The sequence below is a fragment of the Desmodus rotundus genome, chromosome 12 (genome assembly GCF_022682495.2).
Source record: "Desmodus rotundus isolate HL8 chromosome 12, HLdesRot8A.1, whole genome shotgun sequence".
NCBI classification, from domain to species: Eukaryota; Metazoa; Chordata; class Mammalia; order Chiroptera; family Phyllostomidae; genus Desmodus; species Desmodus rotundus.
The window spans coordinates 37818218-37836575 of NC_071398.1; the positions used below are offsets into that span (position 1 = coordinate 37818218).

Consider the following 18358-nt stretch of genomic DNA (forward strand, 5'->3'; position numbering starts at 1 on the left):
CACTCCAGGCCAATGTGGGACTGTGTGTGTCCTCTCCAGCAGGCTGAGAGGTGTCAGGGGCAGGAGCAGCTTCCTGGGGACAGCTGGGAGCGCAGGAGGGGGCCCCTCTCCAGAGCCCTCCAGGTGTTACTGGCACCAGCCGCCTCCACCTGGTTCGTGGGTGAAAGCGTGTGGTGAAGGCAGATTCCGGCACGGTCCACACTTCCCACTGTCCCCCACTGTCATGTGACTGTCCCCACAGCCCCCTCTCTGCCGGCCCTGAGCTCCCCCGAGAATTGGGGTGCTTTTTCTGTGACAGCCTGGCCGAGTGCATGCATGGTCTAGATAGACCATCACAGATTTACACATTCCAGCGCGGGTGGCAACTGCCGTGTGTGTGGGGAAAGTATGCAAAATTGGCATAAGGAGAGATAGGGAAAAAAGACCAAAATAACCCCCCCACACATGTATTTTAAAAAAAATACTTTGAAATTGAATGCTTTCACAAATGAGTTATAGCAGACTTGGAAGGATCAGGTATTCCCACCTTGCACAAGTTATTCCAGAAAACAGAAAAAGGATCATTACCTGACTCAGTCAGGAAGCTGAAATGCCCAAGATCCCCAAACCAGAGGAGGACTGTGCAGAGCGAACCACTGGGGCCACTGCATGCACTGCTCTGATCTTGCTGGCGCCTGGAGGTGCCACTGTCCTGTGGAGAGGCCCACTCAGAGACACTGGTGTCTGCCTGTTGGGTTGCAGAGGGAGAGCCCCACGCAGCTTGGCTGTTACTGTGTGTTCAGTCAGTTCACTGCGGTTTTAAAGAATGGCTTTGGGGAGCTCCTCCAGGCCCCCTGCCTCCTGCCGCCACTGACCCTCATGCTGACTCTTTCCCACAGTATCAGTCAGAAAGCCCTCTAGGTTCAAATGCCATTTAATGCAGAGGGTTGATTACCAAGGCCCTGGAGAGGCTAGAGGGGCTGCAGAGGGCAGAAGTCATTAAAGGCAGGAAGGAGCCTCCACTGTGGGGCTGGAGGGACAAAAGGGGTCAGTGCACAACCAGAGTCCGCTGGTGTCCCTGCTGCGCTTAGCAGAATGACTGCCCAGTTTCCCACCCTCTATCCTCACTGGAATCCTGCTCTTGCCAGGACCTTACCTATCCCAGCTGGCTTCCAGCCCCTGTGACAAGGAAGTTCTCAGAAGGGCAAGTGTGGCAGAGCAATGGGCATCATCTGCCTCCGCCTGGTTGTGGCACAGGGGTCTCACTTTGTCCAGACGTTGCTGTCCAGAATTGGTGCTTCGCAAGGAGCGAGTGCTAACTCAGCCACAGCAAAGGCCCAGGAGAGGGGGTCAGGGATGTGTGACTGTCAGGTTGAATAAGTCAGACCGGTGGTTCTCAAAGTGTGGTTCCTGGACTGCAGCATCCCTGGGAACTAATGGGAATGCAGATTCCTGGGCTGTACCCACCCCAGGCTAAGTCACACTCTGGGTAGGGCCTGGCAATCTGTATTGTAACAAGCCCTGGGATTCTGAGGCCCAATAAAGTTTGAGAGCCACCGAGACCTACCATTGGCTAAGGAGTGTGGGATTCAGCCCTGCTTAGTCAGTAGCCTCCTTCCATCTCACACTCCTCCACCCTGGCACTGTGGCCTCTCCCACCTGGCCCAAGGGCACTTGCCACCACCAGAAGGAAGGACTGCTAGAGGGCATTCCTGTTAAAGGACAGGACCCCTGGGGTTGTGCCATGTCCTCATTGGTCAGAGCTTATCATGTGACCACACTCAGCAGTGGAGGTTGGGAAATGTAGTCTATCGTGTCTAGCTAAATATTCTATTACTACAGAATTGTGCTCATTTCCTCCTAATGGTAAACTATAAAGTTGATAGAACAAAACATTTGATTAGGCCTAGAGGCAGAGAAGGAATTCTTAAAGCTTCAAAAGAACAGATTATGAAGAAAAATAAATTCAATTATATCAGAAGTTGTTTAAGGAAGGACATGAACAAATGTAACAGGTTCAGAATGGGAGAAAATATTTCCAAAATCTAACACCAATAAGTTTTTTTTTTTTAACAAGAAAAAGCACAACCCTATAGAAAAACGGGCACTAGAGTGTGCAGGGGCGCTCAGACTCACTAATCGGAGAAATGCGAATTCTACCACTGAGCTGGCCCTCAGACAGCAGGGGTTGAATTGCAAGAGCTCGCTTACTCGTGGACTTTTTGCCCGTACTGTTTTCGGTCCCTGGCTGAGAGTCCGAGCGTGTGGAGGGCCCACCGTGCATTGACCTGAGTCATTTTGTATAGGGAACTTGAGCATCTGTGGAGTTTGGTGTTTGTCAGGGGTCGGAATCAGTTCCCTCTGGGTACCAAGGAACAGAGTAAGTTTTGAGGAAGTCATGGATTTTCAACTGCAGGAATGAGGAGGCCAACACTCCTAACCCCCACATTGTTCTAGGGTCAATTGTATTGCACATTAGTATTTTCCAGGAATTCATCTCCTGGATGACTTACCAAAGGAACTCTCCCTCCGGACCATGTGGGAGGGTGCCTGAGGGTGTTCACTGCAGTAGGATGGATGGGATGGGAGCTGGAGGCAGCCTGTGTGTTGTCCCCCAACCCAGGGAGCAGTGGGTGCACTGAGGAGGCCCACGCCAAGAAAGGGCTCCTGCACACCCAGCGGGACAGGGACCAAGTGTGCCCGTGGGGAATGGGAGCCCCACCAGTGATGAAAAAGTAAAATTAAGAGCTATAATACGGGGCTAGGTGTATAAATTACAAATTGTGTACATAAAACACTCATTTTGCAAGACCAATGAAGAGGCTCATTTACATATCAGAATGGCTCCCAGTGGGAGGAGGGAGAGGAAGCTAAAGGGAGAGAATGAGCAAATGAGCTCGGGCTCAGAAGGAAAGGCCTCCAACGAAGGCCGCGCTGAAGATCTGTAAGTAAAGGGCAACGACCTTATGTGTGGGTTGGGGCCGAGTCACAGGTATTTAACATGAAAATACCCAGCAGATTCTAATAGGCAGCCCAGACTGAGAATGGGAGAATGTCAGTTTTTCATCATCAACCTCAAAAGTCATGCCTGCCTCCTGCCAACACCCCACAAGGTCTCAAGAAGGGCCCAGGGAATCATCTCACACCTTCCTTCATTTCACAGATGTGGAGACAGGTCCACGGAGGGGAAGGGCCTGCCCTGGTTGCCAGAGCCTGGGAGGGCCAGGCCTGAAGTCTTCTGTCCCTTGATGGCCTCCTGTGCCAGGCCTGGAGCTGGGTGACGAGGCTGCAACAGTGAGCAGGCTAGACGGTCCCAGAGGCTCAAACTCTGATGCCCCCCGGCCAGGCAGCGGACAGGAAGTGGGGAACTAGCTGCATGACTGCGTTTTTGAAGGGCAGTCACTTCTCAGGCCACTGTGGCCTTGTGGGAATTTGGCCCCACAATGCTAAATGTCCTGATTTTCCTCCAGAAATCGTCACCTTCATGGGAAAGTTCTTCAGTCTTAAAGATAGGCAATTAAAATATTTAACAATATCATGTAGGCCAAGCGAAATCAAGATCATAGTTAACATTCATCAAGACCTTACTGTATCCCTGGCCAGGTAGCTCATTTTGGTTAGAGCGTAGTCCCGATACTCCAAGGTTGCAGGTTTGATCCCTGGTCAGGGCACATACAAAAACCAACCAATGAACCCATAAATAAGTGGAACAAAAAAATTGATGCTTCTCTCTCTCTCTCTCTCTCTTCCCTTCTCACCCTCTCTTTCTAAAAAGCAATATAAAAAATTAAAGAAAAAAAAAGATCTTGCTGTGTTGGGGGCATTGCTGAGCTGCTAATTTGACCTCACTTAACCTGTAGTGAGTTGAATAGTGCTCCCCACCACCAAGATCTGTCCCTGCAAACTTGTGACTGTGACTTTATTTGGAAAAAGGGTCTTTGCAGATGTGATGAAGTTAAGGATCTTGAGATAAGATCATTCTGGTCTATCTGGGTGGGACCTAAATCCAGTGACAAAGTATCCTTCCCTTGTAAGAGAACAGCAGAGGGAGATTGGAGACACACGGAGGAGACAGCGGGTGAAGCTGAGGCAGAGGTTGGGGTGGTGAGCCACACACCAAGAGCCACACACCCCGGTGCCGCCAGAAGCTGAGGGAGGCAAAGAAGCTTCTCCCACAGGCTTCAGGGTGAGCGTGGACCTGCTGACACTTTGATCTCAGACTTTGGCTTCTAGAACTGAGAAAATACATTTATGCTGTTTTAAGCATCGAAGTTTGTGGCAATTTCTTAGGCAGCCTCAGGAAACGAGGACAACCCTCCCAGCAGCCCTGAGGAGGCACCTCCCTCACCCCATTTTATAGCTGGAAGACTGAGGAACAGAGGCACAAAGTCCCAACCAGGTCACACAACAAGAAAAGGGTAGAGGCTGAGTTTGAACCTGACACTTGGCCTGGGAGTCTCTGCACACGATCACAATGCCACAGCCTCCTGAGGAATGGCATAGGGCCCCCTCCACCTCCGCGAGTGAAGGACCACAGGTCTGAACTGAAGAGTGTCAACCTCTGTCTTCCTGGGTGGTCTGACAACTGGACTAGGGACATGCCCCCAAAAGGGAATTCTGGGAGAGAGATGGTTGCTCAAGGAGAAAACTTGGGGCTAAGAGGCATCAGGACTGGGGGATGAGATGAGGCAGCAAATAGGGTCCTGGCCTCTGATTTGGGGAGGAGGGGACAGCTTGGAGCCTTTTCCTGGAAGAACAGAGGCATCAGAAATTTGGGGCCTCCTGGGTTAAACAAAGTTAAACTCTCCCTTTCTTCCCTCCCTCTCTTCCCTATTCCTTTATCTCTGACTCTCTCTGTCTCTATCTCTTTTTTATTCCATCTTTTAATCTTATCTAGTATTTGAACAGGTAACCCAAGCACAAGGCACAAAATGGACAAGATTCCAAAGGCAAAATTGCAAAGCTCACCTCCCTCCTCCCCTCCCTGTTCCGGCCTCTCCACCCCCTTCCCAGGGACAAGCTTCTGTACCTCCTTCCAGAAATGCATGTGTATACCAGGCAACACCCACAGGCATATACAGATACATGTCCTACTTTGCACAACTCTTAGCATAGTATACCTCCTTTTGTGCCTTGCTTTTTTCTACCTAATATTGTATCTTGGTAGTTGGTCCTGGCTGTTGCACAAAAAGCAACCTGTTAATGGCTGGGTACTATTCCATGGAGCATATGAAACATGATTTATTAATACCATGATTTACTGAATGTCCCAGTTGATGGCCGTTCAGGAAGCTGGCAGTGATCCGCTCTTCCAATCAATGCCAAGCAGAGATCTGCACGAACTTTATATTTGGCAACGGGCACATTTCTCCGGCATGCGTTGCTTTGCCTCCTCCCCTGCCTGCTACTGGACTCACACCTTCCCTCTGCCCCAGGTAACACTTTCTAGGTACCTCTGGCCCTCTGGATCCCTTCCTGACTCTGGTCAACCCCATCCCATTGTCTGTAAGTCTCTCTGTCTTTCTGTCTCTGTGCTTCAACCTATCTAGATCTCTACCTCTCCTCTCTATCTTTGTCTCTCTTTCCATCTCTGACTTCCTCCCTTCCACCCTTCTCCTCCTCTCCTTCTGCCCCTTCTCATTTCCTTCTGCCCCACTCATTCCTGCCTCTCTGTTGCCCCCTGCAGGGTGAAGCTGGCTTCTGCACTCCCACTCCCCTCTATGGTTTATATTGTGGGAGACAACACTCATCTTTCTCTCACCCTCAGCCCCCTCCTTACCTGGCTGGGTTTTACCATCTCCCCCAGTCCTGGCATCTTTAAGCCCCTGTGCCTGCTCTCCAGGACACCTCCCCCCACTTTTTCTCTATCAGTGGGATTAGGCTTTGGGATGCACTGATACTGTTTGGCATGATACTGGCTTTGCAATGAAAATCATGGTTTCCTGCCTGGGGCTGAGCCTTCTTGCCCTCACCGTCAGCAAAGAGAGCAATCAGTCTATGTAAGCCCTGAGCTGGGAACAAATAATAAACAAACCTGCCCAAGTCCCTGCCTTGGGGAGGCTGACATTCTCACAGGGTGACACAGTTCATGACCAAGTGAACATAATCACACACTCGTAGATATTTACACATCATACTAAGTTTAAGAAAATGGGGTGTGGCAACAGGGAATAGCAAGGGAAGGCCCAGATTGCTGTTGATGTACCAACGGAATAATCACCAGGATATATTATTAGGTAGAAAAAAGCCAGACAGATGTGTGCATTATGATGAGGTGACATTTGAATGGAGATGAAAGCAGCCTTGTGGGCAGACGGGGCAGCATGTGCGAAGGCCCTGAGGTGGGAGGAATTTGTAGGTCAAGGGCCAGCAAAACTCTGGGACACCATGAGTGCAGTGGAGAGAGGACAGGGAAGTCCTCTTCCCAAGGACATGCTAGGTATGGGTGGGAACTGCTGCTCAGGCAGCCTTATGCTCTTAACCATGAGGACAGTGGTTCTTAGTGAGGGACCCCAAGTCAGCAGCATCAAAGTCACCAGCCTGACCCCAGAACTACAGAATCAGAAACTGGGGCTGGGGGTGGGGGCATGGAGCCCAGCAGTCTGCATTTAACAAGGCTTTCAGACGATTCTGACTTGCACTCAAATTTGAGAACCACTGAGCCAGGCTCCCTGGCCTCCCACACTTTGCTCGTGCCCTCTGAGGCATCACTGTCCACTGTGGGTTGAATGGTGCTCCCCAAAAAGACATGTCCACATCCTAATCCCCAGAACCTTTGAATGGCACCTCATCTGGAAAAAGGGTCTCTGTAGATATAATGAGTTGGGGACCTTGAGGTGAAGCGGTCACCCTGGATTACTTGGGTGGGCCCTAAATTCAATAACATGTCCTTAAAAGAGTGAGGCAGAGGGAAATTTGAGAGCAAAGAGGGGGCAATGTGACCACAGAAGCAGAGATTGGAGTGATGTGGCCACAAGCCAAGGAGTACCGGCAGCTGCCAGAAGCTGGGGTTGGAGAGGAAGGATTCCTCCCTAGAGCCTTGGGAGGGAGGGAGTCCTTGACAACACCTTGATGTCAGACTTCTGGCCTCCAGAACTGTGAGTGAATAAGCTGTTATTTTCTGCCACCAAATTTGTGCTAATCTGTTGTGGCAGCCACAGGACACAAGGATACTCTCTGATGGGGCAGACAGAGCAACAGACACCAGCACGACTCCGCACCTGCAACCGGAGAGGGAGCCTACCAGCTTCCCTGTCATGGAGCCAGGCGGGAGCTCTGACTCTCCTCATGAATGGAATTTGGAGCTGCTGGGATGCAGAGAGAGGGGCAGGGAAGTGTTGAGGTGGATTCAGACCAACTCAATGACTTAGAAAGTGGACTGCACACTAGAGTCTGAGCTGAGGCTGCTGAGGAGCCAGGAGAGGTTTAAGGAGAGGAGCAATGGACAGACGCTGGTGGGAAGCGTTATCCTGAAAGTCAGATTCTAGCACAAGGAGCTTGGACCCTAACCCTGGCCACCCACCCTGCTGATGCAGACTCTGGGGTCAAACTGTCAGGGTTCAGATCCCAGCTCTGTCACTTCCTGGCTGTGTGACCTTGAGCAAGTCACCTCACTTCTCTGTGCCTCAGTTTCCTCAACTAGTAATACCTCCCTTAGAAGGTACATTTGGTTCATATGCACAGGGCACATCAAACAGTGCCCAGCACACACTAAGCATTCCCTGGTCGCGGTTACAGGCTTACCACGTTTCATTGCACTTTGCTTTTAGGTGCTTTACAGATGTTGTGTTTTTTATAAATTGAAGGCAAGACCCTTCACTGGTAAGAAAAAATCGAGGCTCGCTGTATTGTGATACTTGCTTTATTGAGGTGGTTTGAAAAGGAACCTGCATATTCTCTGAGATATGCCTGTATTGTTGATTTTATTCCCCTCTTCAGCTACTCGGCTGTCCATGTGGGGGTGCCTCCAGATTCCTGTCTCATCCCCGACCCACCCGCCCCCTGGCATCGCCCCTTTGGATGTCTGGGACTTAACGCATCTGCGATGGAATGCTGGATTTCCTGCCCCTCCCCACTCGTCCTGGCCTCTGCCTTCCCTCTGGGCAAATAGTGCCACCTTCAAACCCTCAAGCCTTTCCGCTCTGTCTTCAGAATAAGTCTTGAATCTGTCCTCTGCCAGCCACTCCATGGTCCCACCCTGGTCCTGTCCACTCCTCTCCCTCTTTGCTGTCTCCCTACCCGCTTCCTGCTCTCACTCAGACAGAGATTAGTGGTATCTCCTCACTTCCCAGCTGAAACCTTCCCCAGAGCTCACTTAGAAATTGTTACCCATAGAAAAGTGCCTCAGAGGTGCTCCAGTCCTCTCTCTGGCATCAGCCCCCTTCCTTCCCTCCTCCCCAGACACATTGGCCTCCCTGCTGTTCCCCCAACACACCAAGCTTGGTCCTGCCTCAGGGCCTTTGCACTTGCTGTTCCCTCTGCCTGGACATGCTCCTCCCCTAGCCCTTTGCACTGCTAGCTCCTTTTGGCCTTTTTCAGGTCTCTGTTCAAATGTCATCTCCAAGAAGCCCTCCATGACCACCTGTTAAAAGAGGCTTCCCACCAGTTCCTCTTCTCTGTCTCCACAGCCTGTTCTTCACCTCAGAAGCGCTTAGTCCTGTTTGTAAATTAAGAAGTTCATTGTTGACTTGAGGCCATCCCTCCCCCACGTTGATGTTTAGCAAGTATTGGTTGGAGGAATAAGAGGTAGGAAGGGTAATAAGAAGCTTAGGATTCGTGTTTCCTTTATAAAAATTATTACATATTTTAAAAAGAGATAATACACATAAATGATACAAAGTCCAAAAGGTGCAAAACACATAGACTGAAAAGTCTCTTTCCCCTTGTGTGTCCAGGCCACCACCCTGCCTCTGCCCCGAGATTTTCTCGGGTCTCCTTCCAGAGGATTCTGACAAACAACTTTACACAAGTGGTAGCAGGTAAGGCCCGCTGTTCTACAGCTAGCTGTTTTCACTTACTAGACTTGTAGATATTTTCTTTTTAGCACGTAGAGTAACGGCAGTCTTTTTGTTTTGTTCCTCGCTGAGGTATAACTCACGCACAATGAAACGTACCCATGCTAAATGGCAGTCTGATGAGTCTTGGCAGCGTCTGCACCCGCGTCCAACCCCCACGGTCGAGGCAGGAACTTCCCCCACCCCGGGAAGTCCACCGTGGTGCGTCTCTGCCACCCGTCCCCCAGCCTGGGCTGCCCTCCACCTGCTCTCTGATTCCAGGTGAATCTGTTGCCTTTTCCAGAATTCGACAGAAATGGAATCACATGGTCCACGCTCCTTTTTTGCCTGGCCCTTGTCACCACACATGACGGTTTTCGTTTTGCCCATGTGGCTCGTGTTCCCATGGCTCTGCCTTTCTCCCCACTCAGGGTGCTCCATGGCACGGGTGGGGGCCGGCTGCCTTATCCATTCACCTGCTGATGGACACATGTGTTCTGACTTGGAGCCACCGCTGCCCCTTGAACAATGTGGGGGTGAGGGGCGCTTCCGCCCCCACACAGTCAAAAATCCACGTATAACCTTTGACTCCCTGAAAACTGAACCACTCGTAGCCTACCGCTGACTGGAAGCTTTACTAGTAACACAAATGTTTGATTAGCATGTTTTGTATGATACATGTGTTATACTTGTGTACCGTAGTGCCACAGTAAAGCTAGAGAAAGACGATGTTATTACAAAAATCATAAGGAAAATACATTTCCAGTACTGCTTGAAGAAAACCTGCCTGCAAGTCACCCCTGCAGTTCAAACCCATGTTGTTCAAGGGTCGGCTGTATTTTGAAAGTGTTGTGTGTGGGTCTTTGTGGGGACCTTGCCTTTCGTTTCTGGAGGCTAAACCCTAGGAGTGGGGTCGCCCGGGTGTCGGGCAGATGGTCAGTTTCATAAGAAATTGTCAAGTTGTTTCCCAAAGCGGCTGTAGCTCCACTCGTGTTTTCACTGTTTGCTCCACAACACGTGAAGGGCGGGGGTGGGGGTGGGGGTGGGGGAAGGTGCCATGCTGCCCGACCAGACCTCGGCCTCTTTGGAAAAGGGCCCTTTGAGATCTAATGTTGAGAGCCACTGGGCTCTGCAGGGCCCCCGGTTGTCCTCCTGGATTCCCCAGATTTAGGTAAAAATGTTTCTCATAGAAACGTAGGAGTGCCATGCTTCTTAAATTTTAGATTGTGGGGGGGCAGAGGGACTGAATCAGACTCTTGGGAAGAGGGCTTGAAAATGCACGTTTTAAATAAGCTTCCTGGGGGAATGTGATGTGCCTTGATGCTTGGGAACCTCTGAGCATGAGGATGTGGAAGAGAGGGCAGGGCATGCCAGGTGGAAAGATCTTCATGGGAGAGGACAGGTCACAGAGGCCGGGACTAGGAATCCAGGGCCTCAAATGCCAGCCAGAGATCTGGCACTTGCTGAGGACACTGGGCAGCCATGGTGGGTTTAAGTGGGGGAGTGAGTGGTTGGGTTGGGCTTTTGTAGGACCCTCCTGGCTGCCACTGTGTGGGTGTGTAACCAGGGGCAGGTGGAGGAGGGGTGTTGATTTCCACTCTGAAGACTCTCCCCTGCTGCTATTTTTAGGTGTCTGGCTCCTGGCCATGCCCTGCTCTGGATTCCCACCTGGGACAGCTCTGACTCCACTTGCCACACTCCTGTTCTGGCTCTGCCCCTTCCTCCTCCTCCTCCTTCTCTTCCTCCAATGAAGACAGGTGGGCAAGCTGCCAGATGCAGGTGTGAGTTTGGGTGCTTCTGGTGGCCTGGAGTGTCTCTGGTTGTTCAGGTTGTCATGCACTCTTCAAGTATTGGCCCAGAACTCATGTGGGAACTTCCCAGTGCAGTGGGGCTAGGCTCTGGTATGCATTAGTTGGTTTGCTCCTCCCATGGGTCCTCCCTGCCCTCCAGGACCCTCGCTAATTCCCAGCTTTCCCAGGACTCACGTCACCTCTCAGCCTCTGATCTGTGAATGGAGGTACAACTATCAGTTTCTGCCTCCAGGGGTCGTTGAGAGGTTCAGTGAGTTAAAGACAGACAGCAAATATCACAATTACCTCCTGTCTGCTCCTGTGTGCGCCAGTGTCCCTCCCTGGGTGCCGTTTGAAGCTGTGTCCCTGTGTCTCAGAGTCTCATCTGAGGCTCTGTGTATCCAACTCGACACGTCGTGAGTTACTAGACTGTGCCACTGTGCCTCAGTTTCCTCATCTGCAAAAGGGGCTTAACAATAGATTCTATTTCCCAGGGAGGATGTGGAGACTGAATTCATTACCTCACCCAAAGAGTTTAGATCAACGCCTGACACACAGCCGGCCCTCAGCTGCACGAGCATCATCATTAGGGCGTGAGCGCAACTCCCAATGTCTACAGCAGGTGTCTCTCCTCAGATCTGGGGCAGGAAGCACCCGTGGAAGCATGTGGTTAATGGGGCAACAAGGGACAAAGCCTGCGAGGGTGACCTCTGTTTCCCCAACTGTGGAATGGGGATGACAACAGCACCCCACAGAGGGTTGGTGCACAGGCGAGGTAGGGGCTGAAACGTATCTTCCGTACACAGCCCCCCCCCCCCCCTCCCGACCATGGTTGCTGTTATCTTTCCTTTATGATAGTAGCACCTCTCTCCTGTGGTCTTAGAGGACGAAGTGAACTTGTAAGCACTTAGACCGGCGCCTAGCAAGCAGCAAGCACTCGCTGGCGGCGATACTGGTCCTCTGTGTGGACCTCTGCCTGTGCTTGCCTGGGGTGGGATGTGGCCTGGGCAGGATGTGGCTGTGGGCATCTTGCCCTACAGGTTTCTCTGCCACCCCACTTCCTCCTCACCCCAACCTCCTGCCCCCACCATTTCCCCATTCCTCACCCCAAACTTCCTGTGAACTCTGAGGGAGGAGGCTTTGGCAGACTGTGTGGCGTGCCCCAGCCCCAGGAAGGAGTGCAGGCACCCTGAAAACCCAGGTGGGGTTGCTGCTCCCCTCTCTGCTGCACAGTGTCTCCCCAGAGACCCCATTTTGGTGACTCCCCTCTCTGGCTCCAGGTCTCTTTCTGCCCTCCACCCTGACCTTGGTTTCCTGAACAGGAAATGTTGGGGTCCCAAGGGTGTGTCCCAGGTGAGGACAGAAGAGAAAGCAGCAGAAGCAGGATATTCCCTCTCTGTCCTCCCCCCTATTCTGAGGGGGGGCAGGAAGAAGGGGTCTTCATTAATTAACCTCCTGCCATGCCGGATCTTAATGAGGCAGATGAGCCTCATTAGAGAGCAAGGAGCCCTGGCATTCGCCCATTAGTCAAATCCCAATCCCAGGGCCAGTGTGGGTCTCCGACTGGCCCGGGGAATTGGAACAGGAGGCTTGGGAAACTAAGGAGGGCTTGGGATCTGGCCCACTGTCTTCTGAGACAAGTAGGGGCGGGGAGCCTGGATACTGGGTTTGAGGGAAAAGGGGCTGGGGACCCGGACTCCTGGGCCTGAGGGAGGTGGGCCTGGGGGCCCAGACTCCTGGGCCTGAGGGAGGTGGGCCTGGGGGCCCGGACTCCTGGGTCCAAGGGAGGTGGGCCTGGGAGCCAAGATCCTTCCCCCAACACACCCTCTCTTAAATGCCAGCCGGAGAGCCCCACCCTCTCCTGCCCCAGTTAACCCCAGCCCTGCGGAGGAGCCTGGACAGTCTCCCAGACCCGACGGATGGAGGAGGTGCAGGACAGACGCGAGCGCCGCGGCGGGATGGAGGCCAAGGAGCACGCGAGCCCCCAGGAGCCGCTGTCGCCACCGTCGCCATCGTCGCCGCCTCCACTGCCAACGCCGCTGTCGCCCGTGGGCCCTGAGAGCCCCGGGCTGTCCCCACCGGAGCAGCCGTCCGAGGCCCACGCGCGGCAGCTGCTGCTTGAGGAGTGGGGGCCGTCGGGCAGGATCCTGGAGCTGCCGCCGGGCCTCACCTGGACGCTGCTCTTTCTGCGGCGGCCGCTCTACCGCAACCTGCTGCGCTCGCCCAACCCCGAAGGTGCGCACCAGGCGAGGGCGGAGCGGAGCTGGAAGAGACTGGCCGCTGTAGCTTCTTCCCCGGAGTTACTTACCCAGACCGTCTGTCTCTTTTTCTTTCCGTCTGTTTCCATGTCTTTCCGTTTCTGTCTCTATTTTTGTCATCTGTGCCTCTCTCTGTCGCTTTGGGGCTCTCTGTCCCACCTTGCCTCTGCCTCTTTCACTCCCTGAGTCTCTTTGTCTGCTTGAATCACTCCTTCCCTCCTGCTCTCTCTCCTTCCCTCTCCCTGCTCATATTGTAAGTCTGTTTTTCCTGGTGCCCCTCTGTCCCTCTGTCTGTCTCACCAGAATGCACATCGTCCCTCTGCCCCAGGACGTTCTCAGGGCTCTCCCTGGGCCCTGACTCACTCTCATCCCTGCCAGGCTGGTCTGGCCTGGTGGGTGGGGCACGGCTTCCTGCCCTGCCAGAGCAGCCCTGGGGGAAGGGGGCCCTGGAGGAGAGTGGAGAGGGCCAGCCCCAGCAGGCCTGAGGCTCTATCACCTACTCATTTCAGGCATCAACATTTATGAGCCAGCACCCCCTACTGGTCCCACACAGCAGCCCCTGGAGACTCTGGGTGAGTGCTCACTGGCTGGGCCCCAGGGGAGGGGCCGTCTGGAGATGCGGCTCCGTTCTCACCCTTTGCTCCTCCACCTGGCAGGCAACTTCCGCGGGTGGCACATCAGGACTGAGAAGCTGCAGCACAACTGCAGGTGAGTGGCCAGGACCCGGGGGCCTGCACTTTACTCCCTCTTCCAGCCTTCCTTGCTGTGGGGCCTCAGGCAAGTCATGTCCCTTCTTGAGCCTAGGTTTCCCCATCTCCAACACAGAGTTCAGAGTGCATCACCCTCTGAGGACATGGTGAGACCTGAGACTGTCAGGTGCTGAGTAGACACTCAGCACCTATACGTGGGTGCCCCTAATATGAGGGTGCGATGACCAGGGCTTCCTGCTCCCCAGAGTCAGGCCCAGCTGGGCCCAAGAATGCCAGCTGGTCCCACAGCCTGCCTCCCCTGTGCCCCCTCTCACAGCTGGACAGTGAAGCAGCAGTGTGTGGATCTCCTGGCCGAGGGCTTGTGGGAGGAGCTGCTTGATGATGAGCAGCCGGACATCACGGTCATGGACTGGTACGTGTCTCTGACCACCAGGTTACACACAGGGGCTCCCCAAAGCGCAAGCCTTGCCCCCTCCCCGCTTTGGCCTGAGCTCCCCACCAGGACCCTCCTGCCCCTGCAGGATCCAGCACTGCCCATAGCCCCTTCTCTCTGACACTTTGGGTTTTGAAATGTGCCAGGCCTGAGGCTTATTCGTTCCTCCACAGATGCTTGTCTTTCTTGGGACAAATTCCTCCTTATCTTCCTTATTCTTTAAGAGTCAGGTTAACATGGCGCCACCAGGAAGCCTCCCCTGGCCAGGCCCCGTCCTGGCCCTGGCTATTCTCTCTTGTCACTGCCTAGTGACAGGTCTGGTCTGCCACCCCCACTGAACTATGAATCCCATGGGAGCAGGGCGTGGGGCTGTCTTGGTCACTGCTGTGTCGCCAGCACCACCCAGCCTGGGCACGCAGAGTGGGTGTCAGTGAGTGTCTTAAATGGGGACTGGGGCCAGAGGTTGGGGTTGGGGTGTCAGGGCAGCAGTGGTGGCTGAAGGCCTGGACCCCACCCCCAGGTTTGAGGACAGCCGGCTGGACACGTGTGTCTATGAGCTGCACGTCTGGCTGCTGGCTGCCGACCGCCACACCACCATCGCCCAGCACCACGTGGCTCCCCGGACCTCTGGGAGGGGCCGCCCCAGCTGCTGGGTCCAGGTGAGACTCCCTACCCCAGCTGCCACCCAGATGGGGCCCAAGACCTCACAGAGGGAGGAGGGAGGAGAGCAGTGTCCCTAGTCCCTAGTTCCTGTGTCCCTAGTAAGGACTTCTTTCTGACCCCGGTGCTGCCACAGGTGTCCCACGTGTTCCGCCAGTATGGCCCTGGTGTGCGCTTTGTCCACTTCCTGCACAAGGCAAAGAACCGGCTGGAGCCTGGTGGGCTGCGGAGGACGAGGGTGACTGACTCCTCTGTGTCTGTGCAGTTCAGGGAGTGACTGGCTGGCTCTGGGCCTATTCTGACCCCTTGTCTCATCCATCCACCCCTGGACACCTCCCTGACCCTTAGCTTCTCCCTTCCCTGATACTCAGGACCACCCTGATCCCTTAACACCTTCCAGACTCCACAGCTTCTCCCTGATCGCACACTATCTCCTGGGCCCCTGGATCCTCCTGGGTTCTTGGTTTCTCATTCCACATCTTCACATATCCCTGAATGTCTGACTCTAGCTTTCCCCTGCACTCTCTGGACTCCATGGGGGTAGGGGCCCCTTCTTCCTGAGTCAGAGCGTGACAGATAGGAGGTGCTCAATAAGTCCTTGCTGACTAAATGAATAAATACATGTGGCCAAGGGTGCTGCGTGTGCCCACGATCTTTCCTGTCCCACTCCCACACCCTGTAATCCGTGATCCTGCAGCACCTCGCAACTCCTCTCCCTTCCACAGCTCCCTGGACCTCTGATCTTGTCACATATCCCCAGTTTATGATCTCTTAGCATCTCCACTGCCTCTTTCCCTCTATTTCTTAACTCTCAGAATCTCCCCAAATTCCCCTTCTTTCTCCAAACCCAAGTTATCATCCCCCCAGAGCTATCCCCTTACCTTTCCTTCCCCCAAGACTTCATGTCTTTCCTTTAGCTTCTTTTAAAGGCCTCCAGACCCAGGTACTCATCAAGGGCCCTTAACCCTGGGGGTGGGGTTGGGAATAGGTTGCAAATTCAAATTTGCAGAAATTTAGAAATTTGAACTAAAATGTCTTCCATGTGTTAGGAAGAAGAGGCTTGAAAATATTTAACAACCCATAAGTCCTAGGCTCTGGCCAGATCCCACAGCACACCCTGGCCCTCAGCTGCGGCAGGTCCTTGAAGGCCACTTGCTGTCTGACGCATGAATCCTGAGTCTGGAAGTCCCAGGCAGGCCAGACAGCTGGGGGTCACTAGGGAAGTGTTGTCTCCCAAACAGTGTGGGAAGCATAGTAGCGTTTAACTCTCAGACAATGGTACTGCTGCCTGCAAACATGTGTCCTGTGGCTGCATCTTTGAGCACGCCTAAATCCGTGTCGGGATCTCTGGGTGTGTCCCCCTCCGCAGCATTGCAACAGGTATGGGCTGCTCCTGGCATGACCACCCTGCTGCCTCCCATCCCTCCCCTGTCTGTGTGGGCTTGGGTCCCAAGCACAAGCAGATGGCAGGCAGGGACAACTACATAAGGGCTGTATTGCAGGGAAGGCAGGGTCAGGGAGCAGGCAGGAAGCTCTCTCCATTTGGAGCTTGGGGCCTTCAGCAGGCCCCAGGAACAAGGCCAGGTGAAGGGTTCAGCACTCTGTGGGGCTGGAGATGAGGAACTCCTCAGGCATCAGTAACACCTGCAACAGAATAAAAAAAAAAAGAACTATCACCAGGGAGCGCCAGGGGCTCTGAGATGCAGGGCGTGGGGGGTTCTAAAAGCCTGAGATGAGGTGGGCAGCTGGGGCTGGGCTCCAACCTCAAGAGCTAGATGTCCTGGCCTGGGAGTTAGGGGCTGCGAGCTCCTGGAGCTCTTGGGGTAGTGGGGCAGGTGGGGTGGTTTTGGAGGGTGCTATGGCTAGATTTAGGGTCCCAGAGTCTGTGAGTTTGGATACATGAGTGCAGGGTGGGCTGGGGCGGAGGGTTCTCCAAATTGAGTCTTTGACTCCAGAACCTTACCAGAGGGTCTGAGCATAAGGGCTAGGTACCGTGTTCTTAGCATTGGGTCTGGATCTTGAGGTCTGGGTTAGATTTAGAGTCTTGGAGACCCTGGGAAGCTCTGGGACCTGATGATTTGGGGAGGGGGTGCTGGCTTTGGTTCTGGGGTCTCCAAGGTGAGGGTGTGGATGACTCCCCATTCCCAAGCTAGGTTTGGCAACTCCAGAGTGAGCGGCCTTCCCTGGAGAGTGCAGGTGTGGTGGGTAGGCAGCTGGGGGGTTCAGGAAGGTTGGAGGGGGTTGCTCCCTGAATGGAGGGGGTGTGGGGTGAGCTTCTGAGTCTGGGAATTCCAGAACAGGGGCTGAGAGATCCAAAAGGTGGGTGCTTCGGGGAGCGCGTATGAGTGAGAAGGGGGACCTCCAGGACTGGCCCAGGGACTCCCAATTTGGGTCAGGAGCTCAGGGGTCTGGAAAAGTCCGTAGGCCTGCATGGTGGGGCTGGGCCTGGGCCTGGTGCTGGGTTCGGAGCTTTGAACGTGGATGCGCGCACAAGCGCGGGGCAGGGCCGCACCTGCAGTAGATGGAGGAGATGGCGTTGGACCAGTGGCTGAAGATGCCCCGGCGGTACTCTTCAAGGCGCGGGTAGGCGCCGGCCGTGAACTTGCGAGACTTGCCGTCCTTGCCGCGGCGGGACCACACGGTGAGCTCGCAGCGCGGGGCCACCACGAGCGAGGAGATGACGTTCGTCCAGCCAGAAGGCAGGAAGGGGAGGTCTGTGCCCGGTTCTATGGCCAGCTCGGCGCCTGCGCAGCAGTTCTCATAGTAAGGGTCGCTCTTGTCATAGAGCTTGGCGCAGGTCTTCGTCCCATCGGGGTTCTTGAGGTCAGCAGCCGCGGGGCAGGCGCCTCGGACGCCAGGGACGGCCACCAGGGCGAGGACCAGCAGCAGTGGGCACAGCGGGGACATGGTGGCACTGCGGAGCGCGTTCCCTGCGGGCTTTTATGCTCCTGACCCGTGGGAAGGGAGAAGCTGCGAGATTAGGACTCTGGGAGGGGAGTGGGGAGGAGGGGAGGGTACTGCTCCCCCAGGAGCCGGGAGACCTTCCTAACCCAGGTCTCAAAGCCACAGCCCACAAATACAAGATGGACATATCTGTAGGAAAGTAGCAGCTTAAGATTTTATGTGGCAAACAGCATTATAAAGGAAGTCAATACACAGGACTTGAGGACCAGTGACTTGCAACAGACAGGGTAACAGGGTTAATAGGTATAGGCAGGAAGAACTCTTTAAAAAATTGTGGAGGAAGGGAGCACTCCTCTCCCAGAGCCCTCTTTCAACAGAAGGAGAGGCTGAGGGAGGGGAAAGAGGAGGGGCACCAGGCCTTCAGTCTGGGCAGGTCACAAGACCTTGGGAAAGTAGAAGCTGGAGATAAGGAGGGGGAGGCCCTGGAGGGGAAAGGGGGCAGGAGGAGAGAGAGGAGGAGCTCCCTCCTCTCAGGAGGGGGTGATCTTCCTGACCAAGATTCAAACCAGCATCTGTGAAATGTGAGATGGACCTGTTGGTGAACCACTCAAAAGCATCACAGGGCCAAATG

The 18358-nt window shown here is 54.1% G+C and overlaps 2 protein-coding genes across 2 annotated transcripts; one reads left to right on the forward strand and one right to left on the reverse strand.

Moving 5' to 3' along the window:
- Nucleotides 1-12613: 12613 nt before the first annotated feature.
- Nucleotides 12614-16331, forward strand: NCCRP1 (NCCRP1, F-box associated domain containing). Its single transcript, XM_053916162.2, has 6 exons — nucleotides 12614-12997; nucleotides 13530-13592; nucleotides 13677-13728; nucleotides 14047-14142; nucleotides 14684-14822; nucleotides 14960-16331. The coding sequence occupies exons 1-6, from the start codon at nucleotides 12682-12684 to the stop codon at nucleotides 15098-15100; spliced, it is 807 nt and encodes a 268-aa protein (XP_053772137.1). The 5' UTR covers nucleotides 12614-12681; the 3' UTR covers nucleotides 15101-16331.
- On the reverse strand, nucleotides 16301-17755 carry SYCN (syncollin). Its single transcript, XM_024577450.4, has 2 exons — nucleotides 17336-17755; nucleotides 16301-16467 (listed from the first exon to the last, which is right to left on the reverse strand). The coding sequence occupies exons 1-2, from the start codon at nucleotides 17728-17730 to the stop codon at nucleotides 16458-16460; spliced, it is 405 nt and encodes a 134-aa protein (XP_024433218.1). The 5' UTR covers nucleotides 17731-17755; the 3' UTR covers nucleotides 16301-16457.
- Nucleotides 17756-18358: the final 603 nt, after the last annotated feature.

Bases quoted from the DNA above. Each gene is read 5' to 3' on its own strand.
- SYCN (XM_024577450.4), bottom strand. From the start codon at position 17,730: ATGTCCCCGCTGTGCCCACTGCTGCTGGTCCTCGCCCTGGTGGCCGTC.
- NCCRP1 (XM_053916162.2), top strand. From the start codon at position 12,682: ATGGAGGAGGTGCAGGACAGACGCGAGCGCCGCGGCGGGATGGAGGCC. The intron at 13,593-13,676 runs GTGAGTGCTCAC...TCCACCTGGCAG, and splicing joins GCAGCCCCTGGAGACTCTGG to GCAACTTCCGCGGGTGGCAC. The intron at 13,729-14,046 runs GTGAGTGGCCAG...CCCCTCTCACAG, and splicing joins AAGCTGCAGCACAACTGCAG to CTGGACAGTGAAGCAGCAGT.